The following is a 15,824-nucleotide window of genomic DNA, read 5'->3' as shown; positions in this document are numbered from 1 at the left end:
AGACAATGAAGTGAACAAGAAAAGAAAAAAAACAAAAAACAGAAAGTAACTCTGTCCGGGAGCACAAAGTTTGTGATATCCAATTTGACAGATTTATCTAATGCTTATATAGTCCATACACACCCCCTTTCCCCCCAAGCATCATAAACACAATAAATATCATATATAGGGTACTTTAAGCTGACAGTATACCTTCTGATTAATTATGAATCAGAGACTCTAATGAAATGCATCACATGAAGGAAATATCAAGGATTATGTGCTCTTGAGGTGGTAGCCTTTTTGTTATAGTATCAGGCAGTAAGAAGCTATACGTGGGTGTCACACACACGTATTTCTGAAGCATTTAAGAAAACAGCCCAATTTAGATGCAAGAAACTATTTCTTTCACACTCTATGAACACAAAGCGAAGCAATAATAATACAGAAAACGAGAGTAAGGGAACAAAATACAAATTGCATGAAATACAAATCATCCTACTAGCAAAAAATATAGTACTGAAGGATGGTGTAAATTGAAACCATAGGAACCAACAGTAACTCTTAAAGGAGTCCTTCAGTCTTTGCTTGTAAAAGTTCCTTACCAAGCTGGACACACAAACAATGCTGGGCCACCTTCGCAAGGAGTATATGCTAGCCTCCAGCTAATTGACAGGGGCATAGAGGTACATTATGGCAACGTTTGTCACTGTTATGTCTAGAGAAGGAGACAACTAGGTCAAAATCTGGTTCCACCACGGTCTAGGCTTGGACAGGATATTTTAACTAATTTGAACTTGTTTTTTTATTTGTAAAGTGAATATATTAATATTCATCATAGTATTTTGTAAGGATTGGATGACATAGTATATGTAGGCCGCATAGTAGTTGATCAATAAATTAATTGCTGTCCCTACTGGCTTGTGGTTCCTCACTCAGCACTGTCTGCAGTGAGGAGCTAAGTCCACAGGAGTGCCTGTGATAGCTGAGGCAAAACACCAGCCAAACAAATACAATGGGGTTTATCCTTCATTGTTTTTCAGTTTGCCCTTTGTGTTCCCTTTGACGTGCAGTGTAAGATAATGGATTTGGGGAAGAGTAAGTAAACACTTTTGTTTTTGTGATCTTTTCTCTTTAGCATTCACCCAAATTTTCAGTCTCGATGACTGATTAGTTTTTGACAGTTAAATGTGAACAAAGAATTGTAAATACTATGTAACATGAATGAACCAATAGGCAGGGTTTTATTCTGTACGAATTAGCTCTCTAGGGGCTAATATGACCATATTCTAGGTATTAATTTAGCTTGTGTGGCTTCCACTGAAACTGTTTTGGTTTCTATGGAGACTTTTGCTCTGGTTTACTAGTATATAACTGTTTCCTCACCTTTTCATTTCCTGAAATAGCACCAAGTACAGTATCTAAATTTTGACTAATATAAATCAAAGCACATGCTTTCCTTTCAGTAAAGTCCTCTATTTCAACATATGTGCAGGATTTTCCTTTTTAATGCATTAGACATCTGTTATTGCTAATGGGGATAAAATGTCACATGTTAAAAACAATAAAAGTTATTAAAAGCAGTGCAAGTTTGAAATATTTTGAAATTATGTTAGAAATGAATTTTTTTTCTTTTAATATATGGCAGTTTTCAAACATGAATATGAAAAGTACATGAAAATGAATATGCATATGAATATATAGTTTTGAGGATCACACTTATCTGGTTCTAATATATCCTTTTAAATAATGAAGTAAACATTAAATGTTATACAATATGTTTCTACACACACACACACACACACACACACACACACACACACACACGAGGCACTTGCACATGTACTCATACATGCATTGTAATTCCCATGGGGTTAAATGGGAAGAAAAATGTGGTGCTAATTGTTTAAAAGCCAGGAATTTTCTTAGAAATTAGCATAGTTTACTGTAGTTATTTTTATTAGGCATGTGTATGTGTGTGTATGTGTGTAAATTTTGGGTAAACTCAGCTGTGTTTAAGAAGGCTCACAACATTGTTAAAATTTCCATTTGCATTTTCCATTTCACTGTCAGTAAAATTAAAGTGCATATTTGCTAAGTACTTTTCCTTTTAATTTTTAACTCTGTTTATTTTTTAAAGAGATTTTATTTATTTATTTGACGGGGAGAGAGAGAGAGAGCACAAGCACAGGGGGTGGCAGGCAGAAGGAGAGGGAGGAGCAGGCTCCCCGCAGAGCAGGAAGCCTGATGTAGGACTCGATCCCAGGACCCTGGGATCATGACCTGAGCTGAAGGCAGATGCTTAACCGGCTGAGCCACCCAGGCACCCTAACTTTGTGTATTTAATGGTATATTTATTCCTTATCTTTCTAATTAACTTCAACTTATCTTGTATGTTTGGGGGGGATGTCAGAATACTTATTTTATTGAAGACAGGTTTATAATTGAAAAGTAGTGTTTTCCCAAAACCCAATGATATCCTTTATATAAAACAATACAAAAACTGGGAAGCTAATCACGTCTGTTAAAAATCAGGTTACTGGATATCCTTGTAGGGAGAGAAAGGCAATAATTGGAGGGAAGCATGAGAGGAGCCTCTAATATGCTGATAATGTTATGCTTTGCAGTATCCAAAGAAAAATATTACAGAATATCACATCTAAGCATGTTAAATACCTAGTTTTAAATGTTTTAGAGTTAAGAAGGCAATAGTTCTCACTTAAGTAACAGCATCCTGACATACAACTAAGAGTAGAATTCACAATTTGTATTGTGTGGCTATTTTTAACTTAAAATAATTTTATTATTTTTTTGTTTTGATAACATTTAATATCCATTCTCTTATCAACTTTCAAGTCTATAATATTGTTAATTATAGTCATCATGCTGTATATTAGACCCTCAGAATTTATTTATAACTGGAAGTTTGTACCCTTTGACTAACATCTTCCCATTTCCTTTGCTGTACAACTCCATTCAGCCACCATTCTACTCTATTTCTATGATTTTGGCATTTTTAGATTCCACATATAAGTAAGAATATGCAGTATTTGTCTTTCTCTGTCTGACTTATTTCCTGTAGCATAATGTCCTCAAAATCCATCACGTGTTGCAAAAGACAAGATTTTCTTCTTTTTTAAAAATAACTAAATAATATTCCATTGCATATATATTCCATATTTTCTTTATCCATTCCTTTGTCAGTAGACACTAGGTCGTTTCCGTGTCTTGGCTATTGTAAATAATGCTACAGTGAACATGAAGGGTGCAGATATCTCTTCCAGATAGTGATTTCATTTCCTTCAGATGTATACCCAGAAGTAGGATTGCTGGGTCATATAATAGTTTTATTTTAATTTTTTGAGGACCCTCCAAGCTGTTTTCCATAGTGACAATACTAATTTACATTCCCACCAACACTGCACAAGGGTTCCCCTTTCTCCACATCCTTGCCTGCACTTACCTCTTTTCTTTTTGATTATAGCCATTCTGACGAGTGTGAGGTGATATCTCATTGTGGTTTTGATTTGCATTTCCATGATGATTAGTGATGTTGAGCACTTTTTCATGTAACTGTTGGCCATTTAGAGGTCTTCTTTGGAAAAATGTCTATTTGTGTCCTTTGTCCATTTTTAATTGGATTATTTGTGTTTTTGCTATTGAGTTGTATGAGTTACTTGCATATTTTGGATATTAACCTCTTATCAGATAGATGGTTTGCAAATATTTTCTCTTATTCCAAAGGTTGCCTTTTAATTTTTTGATGGTTTCTTTTGCTGTGCAGAGCTTTTAGTTTGATATAGTCCCACTTGTTTTAAAATAATTGTGCTATTTTTCTGACTACAAGAGAATGTTAGAAAACTGGAAAAATATATTCAAGTACAAAAATGACCAATTCTCCTATAGCATATATAAAATGAACATTTATATTTATATACATAAAGATATGCATACATACACACATATATTTACACAATTCCCATATGAAATGGAAATGAAATCATGCCTTACATTTTGCTTTATACTTTTTCATTTATCATAAATGTCCTAATGTTGTAAAATATGGTTTAGATCTTCCCAACTAGAGCCAAAGTTCAGAGAACATTCTTGAATCCTTTCTAACGCCTTTCTTGATATGGTAAATTACCTGAACTTCAGATAGTCTTGAATCTCTCCAAGAGGAAGTAGCTCTGCTCCCAGGGAAAATTCTGTTTTTCTCATTGAGTAAATGACCCTCATCTAATCAATGAGTGTTCTGTAGGTTTCCCGAATGGCAATTCCAGACATTTTCTTTTCTACAATTTACTGGCTGCTGGTCTTAGTAATTATATTCAGGTCTGATATACTTATATGGGGCTATGCTCAGTCAATAACTGGAGTAATTCCTGGGCTTATTTTCAATATAAGTGTAAAGACACTGATGCTCACTTGAATTTCGGTGACAAAAGTTAGAAATGTTCAACAGTCATTAATATTATGACATATGGAATAGTCAAAAAAGAGGTGGCTATTAGTAAAAAAAAAAAAAAGTGAAACTACCAAAGTATGGAGGAAAAGGAAGAAAAATGAAACCATTTTTAAGATTTGAGCTAGTAGTGAAAACATTTACGTATGCACCATCCATTCTAAAATACATGTGAAGGCATTCTGATAAAAATACTTTTACATGTATGCATGTTTGCATGTATGTGAACCATACAATGGAAGGAGGGGTTATAACCAATAGAAAGAGAAGCTCTGAGGATGTCTTGGGTAAGGACCTTGAGGTTTGAATTGAGGTATGGTGCATATTTTCATGTGGATGTAATGTGGGAAGATTTTTGTTGTGATTTTTTGTGTAATACTTTGAGTCCTGAGCATTTTTCAGCCTGCTTCATGTCAACTTTAGAAGCAGTTAATTGAATTTGATGAAATGCAATATACTAATAAGGGTATGAAGTTTAATTTGTGGTTGCGTCATCTTGAAACAAAGTGGCATTCTATATGTATATTTTAACTGAGCTCATCTGCTCTAATTTTAATGGACTTTGGTGAGATTAAGCAAGCGAATAGTGATGAAAGAATTGGTGTGGCATGTTCAATAAGATCTACAATTAACAAAACCACTTCTTGTCAAATGCTTGTTAAGTACAGTTACCACATTTTTTGGTCAAAAGTATGAACTCATGGTGAGAATATTTGAAATTGGGTCTGTTCCCCAAGTCAGAAAAATTTTAGTAAATTTCAGAAGACCCTTTACCATCCCTCAAATAAACCACCTAAAGTTGAATCAAAGCTTTTAAAAGGAACAAGATGTGACAATTACCCTTTTATCTTTCTATGCAAGGAAGAAAAAATATTAAAATAGTAGATATGAAAAAAGAGTTACCTATTTTTATTTTTATTTTTTTAACATGTGTTTATTTATTTAGCACGAACGGAGGAGTGGGCAAAGGGAGAGGGAGAAAATCTCAAACAGACTCCTCACTGAGCATTGAGCTGACAGGGGGCTTGATCTCAGGATCCTGAGATCATGACCTGAGCTGAAATCAAGAGTCAGACATTCAACTGACGGAGCCACCGAGGCGCCCCCATTTTTATTTTTTTATTTTAGTTTTTTTTAGAGTTACCCATTTTTAAATGTTGAGAAATTATGTGTAAGTTCAGACCAACTTTATCTTTTCAAAAAAACTCCTATTTAAATTGCGAATAAATCTAGGCCAAAGTGTACACAACTTTTTAAAGATTTTGTATAAATTTTTGTCAGAGTGAAAAAAAATCTGTGAATAAAGAGAATAAAGCCAGGTGCCAAATTTTCAAAAAAGTGTAAATGGCAGAAATAGCACAGGATGTCCAAGAGTGCACTTCGAGACCCAACTTCTTTCTCTGCTGCACCAAAGAGGATCCTTTTCTCTTTTCCTCTCTGAGTCTCCTCTGTGGAAAGCAGGTGGCCATCATTTAACCTTCTTAGGTGCACAGGGACTTCTATATCCCGCAGGGAACTTAAAACAAAGCATGATTATGTACTCCATTCTTGGCTGACTGAGCTGAGTTCCAGGTTTTCATATTTCATGTTTGTCTAGGTCAGGTATGCGTAAGTGCTTAGTAATTGAGGCAGTCCTACTTCTCAGTTGCTATTACCAACACCACAGCTTTCAAGATGAATTTGCTCAAAAATAAATTCCCAGAGGATTTACCAATCAGCATACTACCTTTTCATATAAAAAACTTTATATGCAAATTTCAGAGGTTATTTTAGAAATGTAGGGTTTACAGTGACCTTCCTGGCAGATCAAAGGTTGTGATTACATGTCATAGACCAGAAGCCTTGCCTTTTTATTTCTGTTTTAAAAACAAAATTAAAAATTTGCTATTACAGTGGCGGATTAAATTTGGCACAAATGCCATGCTATTTAAAAGACTGATTCTGTTTAGGAGAAGCAAGACAATTTAATACTGTTTTTGTATGTGTTTTCATGAGTCTTTCTAAAAGGCTGAATTGTCATTTTGCTCTATATACTCATTCAACATTGAAATAGCATAAACAATAACAATAACAGCATTCACTAAATATTTACTTTGTATGAGGCACTGTACTAAGCACTTTATGCGATCTCTTCTGATACTTTAAATAACTCTGTGTTTATTACTTCTACTTCACAGACCAGGATTGGTACTGAAGCCCAGATGTTTTAAGTGAGTTACCTAATCCAGTAAGTGGCAGAATTAGGATGTGTAGCTCTTCTAACACTCAAATCCATACTTGAGAATGTATCTGGCCAAGGAAGTCAGAATGGACCCAGGAACCTAGAATCAGATAATCACTTCTTGGCTATGACCTTCAGGGGTAGAGTCCTGATTTTCATTCCAGGATCCACATAATACCATGCACAAAAATTGGCTTCACTTTCACAGGAAACACTTGAAGAAAAATTATACTTGATTCACGACAAGAATCAAGTATAAGTGAATGTCTCCTTAAAATTAATGATTTACATTTCTTAGGTGCTTTATAGGTTCAAACGAATGTCATAGTAATTAACTGATTTTTTTCGGTTTTTATTTTGAAATAACTATAGATTCACAGGGCATTACAAAGGTAGTATAGAGAGGTTCTGTGTACCCTTCACTCAGTTTTCTCCATTTGTTCATCTTACATAACTACACTACAATATCAAAACCAGGAAATTAACATTGGTGTAAAAAGACATAGTTTTATGTCATTCTATCACATATGTAGGTCAGTGCAACTGCTGTTGCAATTAAAATACAGAACTATTCCATCAGAAATTATCTGATTTGAATAAATGCACACTTATTTAGAAAATATGTACTTTAATGTCTAGGCTGCTGATAGAATAGAACTTCTTCTGCATGAATTGAGATCATTTTGTCTCAAATTTAAAGTCACTTAACTATCCTTTCTTTTTTAATATATATGCTATTGCAGTAGAAGGTTAAAGGAAGGGGTTTTGATCTCTCTGTTCATGTTGGGTGTGTGTTGTTCCACTTAGAAAGATGCATAGACCAGAATGAAATTCTGACATTCAAGTATTTCAGGAATAAAAAATACCAGAGGAAAAAAATGTATCTGATTATTTTCAATTTATTTAAATGTACTTTATAATGAGTTCTGCTTTTTATAGATTTTGTACTTTCATATATTACCATTGGTGGTAAAGGTGATGCCTTTTTCATAGAGTTTTGTTGCCATAGAATTGGAAGGGATATGATGGTGATGGTGATGATGATGCTGTTGACGATAATGAGTATTTTAATAGTAGTTACCATTTACTGAGTGCTTGTACACCATTTACTCTGCATATGTATTTCAGTCAGTCCTCATAAGGGCCCTATTGGGGGGATAATATTATTATCCCTATTTTAAAGATGAATAAACTGAGGGTCAACAAGGCTAAATAAGTTGTATTGGCTTCCATAACATGATGTAATGCACTTGCAATTCAAACCCGCTTCTGTCAAATTCCAGAGCTTGTGTTTATAATCATTATGTTCACCAAAAGAGTTTTGTCTCTTCTCTTCTGGTAGGATTGCCCTGAAGCCACTAGAGGAAAGTTTTCGCTTTAAAATATCCACAGAAGATTATTTCAAGGCCTCTTCAAAAACTTACACCGGTAGTCAACCTTACCAATCTAATTGCAGAAACTATATCCCTTTGGTAATAAACCCATGTCCACATTTCTGATCCTCAGTAAAGATAAAGAATACTTATTTTTACTACATCATTTCTGTTTTAAAATAATAATCATGTATTCATTCACAAATAACCTCAGTCTCTAAGAATTTGGTCTCAAATCCTTGAGTGGGTATAAATCTTAGTTTTACTGTTTATTAGCTGATTGAGCCTGGGAAAGTTATTTAACTTCTCTATTCCATACTGTCCTCATCACTGCTAGAATAATCAGTGTTTATATCCTAAACTTATTATTTGAACTTTAATAGTTATGTAAAGAACCCAACTCAGTGTTTAGAACATGTGCTGTCATATAAGTAAGCAATACAATAAATAAGATTATAGATATTATTACTTATTATTATAGATATTGTTACTATTTCCAGACCTAATAATCCAGTTATTTGGTTTTTCTCCTCGAGACTGTTTCTAACTTCTCCAACATTTCACTAAACCATGGGATTAAATATAGCCAACATTTCACTAAACTATAGGACTAAATATAGTCAGTTCAAGATCTGATTGGTAACAAATACAGCTTGTGATTTTACTAAGTTTTGGGGAAATCACAAAATTATCTGCAGTAAAATAATTGTGTAATCATAATTCCTTCATTTGTTCACTCATTCAAACACATATATGTGATGCTGCTGCCTTTTATTGTACACCAACTGTTTGATCTATTTCCAAATTCTCATAGATATTTTCCTCCCTTTTGAAGACTGGAAATTATAAAAAGGTGTCTGTAACAGCTGCTTTGAGGTCATCTGTGTTTGCTGACTGCAGGTGGAAATCTCTTTCACAGAGCCCTGAATAGAAGGTGGTAAAATTTGGCCTTTGAGGGAGCCAGACTCTACTAGGCTTTTGTATAATTTATCATCCACAAAGTGTGTTAAGGTGCTTTTGATCTTTGGAAACAATATCTTTCAAAGTAATGTGTTGCTTATATGTGACCATTGGCCCTCTTTAGGCATCTCAGTATCACGCTGACTTCAATGAATGAATGAATTTTTAAGATGGTACACTGATGACTCACTTTAATAGAGAGACTCTCGATCCTGTTGAAATCCATTTGGGAGGATCAAATGAGAGGAGGTTTGTGAATGGTGCTTTGAAAACCATAAAGTACTAAGTAACCCTAAGTCATTTTATTATGATAATTTCCATCATATTTATTAACTTTTTGGTTTCACTGAACATTAAAAGTTCTTTGCTTTCTGCAAGATTAAGGGTGTGATTCTGCCAAATATTAACTATAAAGAGTATTTAAAAATACATCCATACTATTCTTTGCATTTCCTTATATTTCTTTATGGAATATGTTTCAGGCAGAGAACTAAAAATTTGGGGTGACAGAGAAAGTTGTGAAAATTTATAGGCTTTGGTTTATAGAGACTTGAAGTTTTTTCCATCTTCCTGGTATTTTATTCATGGCTTCTTTCCTTTCCTTCTCCTCCTCCGTCAGGTTTGGTTTTGAGCTTTGGATTCAAAGAAACCCCAAAGTCAAAACAAAATGGTCAGAACTGCTGACTCTTGTTTTGCAAACTTTTTTAGTCCAGCATTCACAGGAAGAGAGGGCACTGACCAGAGACTAGGACTAACTTCACCCAGAATATTGGCAAAGTTCAGGAACCTTTGAGTGAACTTGCACCAAGATAAAGATATATAACAAAACTTAAACATTTTTCTATTTTACATTAAAGATAATTTAATGAAATAATATCACCCTATAAAAAGTGGATTTAGTACTTAAAATTCAGTATTAATCTACCATTTATTTTTGATAAAAACAAAATAATTTACATTTTGTATTAAATACAATCTCTTGGTTTTTCAAATTGCAGGTCCATTTTGGAAGCTCATATATAAAATGTACCTAAGTGTCTTCATTACCTTTGAAGTTTTCTTTGGAGATTTGTAATTAAGGAAACAGTTATGCTAAACTCTGCTTATCAGATTTCAAATCAGAATTTTTATAGCTTTGTTATAAACCTTCCACCATTGTGTTTTTATAATGGAAATGCTGACAAATGCAATAATAAATACCAATCCAAGGGTCTTAATTGTATGTGCATGCAGGAATTATGCACACTAGCATAATATTTGGTTCAGTTTTCAGTGTTAATTTTGCCAAAATCTGCTTTCACATTGGGCAACTGTAAAAGATGATCGCCTTGAATAGCTGCCTGTTGATGTCAAAGGCCTCTGATTATTTTTACTTTCCTTGGACAGTCTGATTATGTCTTTCAAATACGATTTCATTTAGATCTTTTCTTGGTTTACGTGTCTGAATACTAATAGTAACTAGATAATTATGGGGAACTTAGTTTGAGACCAAAAGGCAGGTTTCAGTCAGTAAATTGTGTATAAATAAATCGCCTCCAAGCAACATCTGAAATGATATTTAGTTTCCAAATATCCAAATAACTTATAGATTTCAAAAACATTTTTACAATTTTCCAGAAGTAATTGACATTAGGGTTTTTTTAACTGGTGGAAGGTATTAAAAAACCAATATCTACTTATATTTAATTCATGTTTAAAAGATAAAGAATAAAACATTTTAACATAGGATGTGTTATACACTAAAAACACTTGTACTAAAAAGTACACTGGGGGCACCTGGGTGGTGAAGTTGGTTAACCATCTGACTCTTGGTTTTGGCTCAGGCTTAGGTTGTGATCTCAGGGTCCTGAGATCAAGTCCCGCCTTATGTTAGGCATGGTACTCACTGCAGAGCAGCCTGCTTGGGTTTCTCTTTCCCTCTCCCTGCGCCCCCATACTCGCTCAAGCTCTCTCTCTCTCTCTCTCTCTTTTTCTCGCAGGTAAATCAACCAATCAATCTATCTATCTTAAAAAATGTACACTGACAGATGGCAGCTGCATCTGTGGTGAGCATAGCATAATGTATAGAGTTGTTGAATCATTTTTTTATATGCCTGAAACTAATGTAATATTGTGTGTGACAATGGGGGGGGATGTCAACTACAGTAAAAAAATAAAAGTACACTAATTTATGGATCTTATATGAAAAAACTAGAATGGTCATATTGCTTAGAAAAGTTGAGTGTCGAAATACGGAGGTATAGTGGATTCATGTTCAAGATGCAGATAATTTTGTCTTATCTCTATGGAGGATTTGGTGTGGGAAATAAGTCAATCCATTTATTTGTGTTTATAATCCTTATTTGGTTTTAAATTATTTTATCAGTACAATGATTAAGAAAGTACCTTAAGAGACTTTTACATTTTAAAGCAGCTTCTAAACATACAAAAATATTTACAAAGAACAAAACATTTGCGCTTTAACAGATTCAAGAATTGTGGACATAAATCTTCTAGTGATAATGAAGAAATCACTTTTCATATAGAGTCTTTTTAGATATTATTTACTATGCTGAAGAGGTATTCACTGTAGGATATTAAGGGCTTCCTAAGAATATGACAGAATGGTTCAGAGTATGAGGGATGGGATTAAGGATGATGGAGGCTTGTATTTACTCTTTAGGACCCAGTGATTTTTTTGAGGTCCTTTGTCTTACAGATTTCTTTTTTAAATTTCTGGTTTTCAAAAAATATTGATGATTCCTAGGGTTGAACCATTTTTAAAAAAAAAACTTAACACATCAACTTTTTTTTTTTTACATGATGTTTAATTCTCAGGAGGACTTTATGTGGGGGAAGGAAGGGAGACTCTGCAAGTTCTTTCAATTTTGAACCCATTCTATATGTAAAATGTGAACACATTTTTTAACTGATTAAATAAATAACTGGATAAGCATGAAGTATTGATGGAGTCACCAGCACTCCATAAGAAGTTGGGAAATAATTAGTTATGTTCTTTCAACATATTAAAATGAGTAACTTTAAATTTATCTTTAAAAATACAGGAAGATATGCTAGTCTCAGTAGCCAAAAAGTTATCTAAAAAAAGAAGAGAATGAGTAATTTTACTTTATAAAACTGATATAGAGGTCATTGTCCAAATTTCAGTTCATTTTATTAAAGGCACTGGAGACTAAAAAAAAAAAAAAATACACTCCCTGTTTTGCTGTGTTTTTTTTTTTTTTTTTTTTTTTTTTTATCTGGTTACATTTTTTTCCTTTTACCGTTACACTGATGGTATGGTAGAGGTGGAAGAAATATGGTGAAACGACACAATCAAAATATGAAATCATCTTTGGTAGGGTAGTCATTTCAGAACTAATTCAGTTCCTATAGATAGAAGAACTAGGAAAAGTTTTAAATAAAGACATCTGAGAGACAAAGCAAATCCCCGCAATGCTGGTGGATGGGAGTGTGGACTGGCAGACCCCACCTGAAAGACAATCCTGCCATTTGTAGCCACAAACTTAAATGTTCATTTGATGAAGAAATTTTACTTCTAGTTATCTAATACCAGGAAATTATCACAGGCAGAGAAGACATTTAGAAGAATGCTCTTTGCATCATCGTTTATTTTTTTTAAAAAGGAAGTATCTTAGCTATCTACTTGTAAAGAACTGGCACTAAATTGTGATACATCATTACAACAGTAATATACAGTAATCAAAATTATGTTTGAGTAATATTTAAAGCCAGAGAAAAGTGCTCATTCTATATTGCTGAATGGAAAAAGATCAATATCTAAAAGTATCTCAAATTTGTTAAGCATATTTAATTTATATCTGTACAGAAAAAAAGGTAGAAGTAAATAAAAATGCTAACTATGGTAATGTGGAGTGATTTAAATTTCATTTTTTTTGACTTTTGTTTTCCAAACTTTCTAGGATGAATATAAAGTACTTATTAATATAAATGAATTATATTCCTAAAAATATAATAGGGAGAATTGTGTGTATGTATATTGTATGTGTGTGCTCAAAGGTGTGTGACATGAAGTGGCAAAATAAAGTATTGGGCTTTATCCCTTAGAATTTCTGAATTTACGGTTAGGCGGTGCTTGTTCACTCAGGTTCCTCCTCACTTACTTACTCCTATCTGAAGAACCCCGGTTCAGGTGTTAGCAGGTCGCCCAGACGGAAAAACCGTGGAATGGCAGAGGATCCAAACCGGAGGTGGGGGCCCTCGCCTAGGTTCTGCTTCAACCTCATCTCCATCACACACATTTTCCAAAGTGGAAGAATGCGTCTCCTCCTTTGAGTTTTTGCTTTGCCTGTTCCTAGATGCGGCTACAAAGAAAGGTATCTTCTCTACCTACAGCTAAAAATTTTAAAGTGCGCGCTCAAACTGCGCTGCGCCTGGGAAGACCAGGTCATTCTCCCGGAAGCGCAGGGGGGAAGCCCCGCTCGGCGGCCAAAGTTCCGAGAGCCTAACATCCCGGCAAGCCCAGGAGCATCCCCGACGCTTGAGCCCGAGCAACCCCAGTCCACCTCCGGGTTCAAGCGTCGGTGTCCTGGAGCGACCCGAACAAGGTTTCCGGTTCTGCGAGTTAAGGGGAAGAGAGGGGAGAATGATGTCCCTCCTCAGAGGTCGCCTGTCCGGACCCTGGACTCCCCTTCCTTCATTTCCTTCCTTCTGTCTCTAGACAAGCCAAAGAGGACCAGACCAAAGGTCCGGAGTCCCTTGGCCTCTCAGAAGACCCCTCACCCCTTGCAAATCTTTCTGTCGCAGGAACCCCCACCCCCACCCCCCCGCACTAAGGGCGCGGGCAGGACCGGAGCGCTTGCCCGAGATTGGGCAGCACTGACTTAAAAAAAAAAAAAAAGTAAGAACGTCTATTTCTTTTCTTCTTTTTTTTCTTTTTAAGGAAAAGAGAAGATTTTGGATTCTACAGAAGCCCCTGAAGTCTGCAGTTTGGGGAGAGGATTAGCTCCTCACCCAACAGGCCGGCAGAAGCTGTTTCTGGGCGCTCGCGTCGACAGCCCAGCGCGTTCTAACTCCTAAGGTGCCGCGCCCGCCCCTGCCCCAGACTCCATGGAGAGCGTTCGCGTGTATATTAACTCTACGGCTGCCACTCTTCTCGAGGGCTGTGGGGATTTCGCAACTCCAAACCAAACTCCAGAAGGCCAGACATTCTGTCTTGAAGAGTCCCTCCTGTCATTTCGGCCGCACCCTGCCGGATCCCGAAGCACCCCAAGCCCGCGCGCGCCCAGGAAGAGGGGACAGACCCCTCCATCCCACTCCGGCTCAGCCGGTTTCCTTCTTTTCGCAGCTCTCCAAGAGCTCGGTCATGAAGGAAATGTAGACGATGGCCAGGCGTAGGGTCTCGATTCGGGACAGCCTCTTCTCGTAAGCAAAAGTGGGCACCTTTCTTCGCAGCTGGTCGAAGGCCTCATTGAGGTTGAACATCCTCTTCCTCTCGCGGATGTTGGCTGCCTGGCGCTGAGCATAGGTGATCACCCTTTTCCTCTTGGGACGGCCCAGCGGGGAGGCGCTTCTCCCATGCTCCTCTTCCTCCTCCTCCTCCTCCTCCTCCTCCTCCCCCTCGTCTACTTCGCCCTCCTCTTCTGGATCCTCCTCCTCAAAGCGTGCCAGACTCCCGCGTCTTCCCTCTCGGAGCACAAGGTCCCGGTCCCCAAAGGGAACCCCGGGTGCGAAGTCGCAGAGGAGAGGGTGCCCAGGGGAGGCCAGGGACAGGTCTGCGACGAAGTCCAGCACAGTGGCGTCCACGCACCTCTCCGGATAGGCCGCCATCGCATCGACTTGGCCCTGCCTCGCATCGGTTTCTCGCAGGGAGGGGCGAGACTCCTAACAGCTCTGAATCTGATGCGGCACCATCACCGAAGGGCCAGGGGAATTAATATTTATAACCAAGCTGATAACAGGATTAGTGGCACCGATAGGGAAGGCTCGGACAATGTCGTCCTCTCGAAACTGATGGAAGAAGACAAGCTTGAACACGCATGGAAGTCTCAAAGGGATAGGCCTCCAATTCTGAGATCATTTTCGATGCGCCACCTGGGACAGTTTGGCAACAACCCCCAGCCTCTTACCTGCTGTGCTTTTTGTGTCTCTCCTCACCCCCGCAGCCAACTAATATTCTTCAGGCTCCTTATCTCATGTAGCTCTTTAATTTAGCTTTGGATTTTCAAAGCAAGGATGTTTTCCACCACTCTGGCTTCTCCTTGGCTTCAGAGTAGACGTCCTGAATCTTGCCACCCGAGGCTGCCAATGGGTGTGAAACAAGTGCATGTGCTTTTAATGATGTCCTGAAGTGGGGCCCTGTCTGCCAGGGGTCGAGGGGAGCTGTTTGTCTGGTATCCCAGTGCAGCGGCTACTGAAAGGCAAGATCTTCCATTAGCTTAAGTAAGCACGGTAGGGGGGGCGGAGAGCGCATTCCCAAGAGTCGCTGTTGGAACCGGCTTTCTCCTTCCAGGGCATCGAAACAGCTCTCCTGCCGCGTTACAAACCCTGACTTCTAAAGTCGGTTTTGTTGTAATCAGCCTAACAACTGAGATACTTGACTTTCCTTTCCCTACTTATCTCCTACTCATGTAAAGTGAAAGATTTTACTTCAGGGCAAAAGTTATGACGGCAATAAAATGAAAAAAAAGGAGGCTCCTAATATTTTCTCTGAGTGTACTTCACTGTCTAACCCCAGAGTGGGGGCAGGGGAGGGCAAAGCAAACCCTCCCTCCGCCAAAACAAAACATCTTCAATCTCCTTTCAGAAACGCGATTTACCCTTTGATAAGCCAATGGGTCGATCAGCTCACCCTCTGTTGTGAAGT

General features: G+C 37.1%; 1 protein-coding gene across 1 annotated transcript; it reads right to left on the bottom strand.

The window, feature by feature from the left end:
• Nucleotides 1–14,281: 14,281 nt before the first annotated feature.
• FERD3L (Fer3 like bHLH transcription factor) lies at nt 14,282–14,788 on the bottom strand. The gene has a single exon (XM_032401318.1). It carries the CDS (start codon nt 14,786–14,788, stop codon nt 14,282–14,284), a length of 507 nt encoding a protein of 168 aa, XP_032257209.1.
• Between the last annotated feature and the right edge of the window lie 1,036 nt (nt 14,789–15,824).

The sequence above is a fragment of the Phoca vitulina genome, unplaced genomic scaffold, assembly GCF_004348235.1.
Source record: "Phoca vitulina isolate PV1807 unplaced genomic scaffold, GSC_HSeal_1.0 scaffold4, whole genome shotgun sequence".
In the NCBI taxonomy this organism is placed as follows: Eukaryota; Metazoa; Chordata; class Mammalia; order Carnivora; family Phocidae; genus Phoca; species Phoca vitulina.
Note: the sequence above shows the minus strand (reverse complement) of the source record. Positions and strands in the feature narration are given on the sequence as shown.

Coding starts and splice junctions, on each gene's coding strand:
- FERD3L (XM_032401318.1), bottom strand. CDS start 14,788: ATGGCGGCCTATCCGGAGAGGTGCGTGGACGCCACTGTGCTGGACTTC.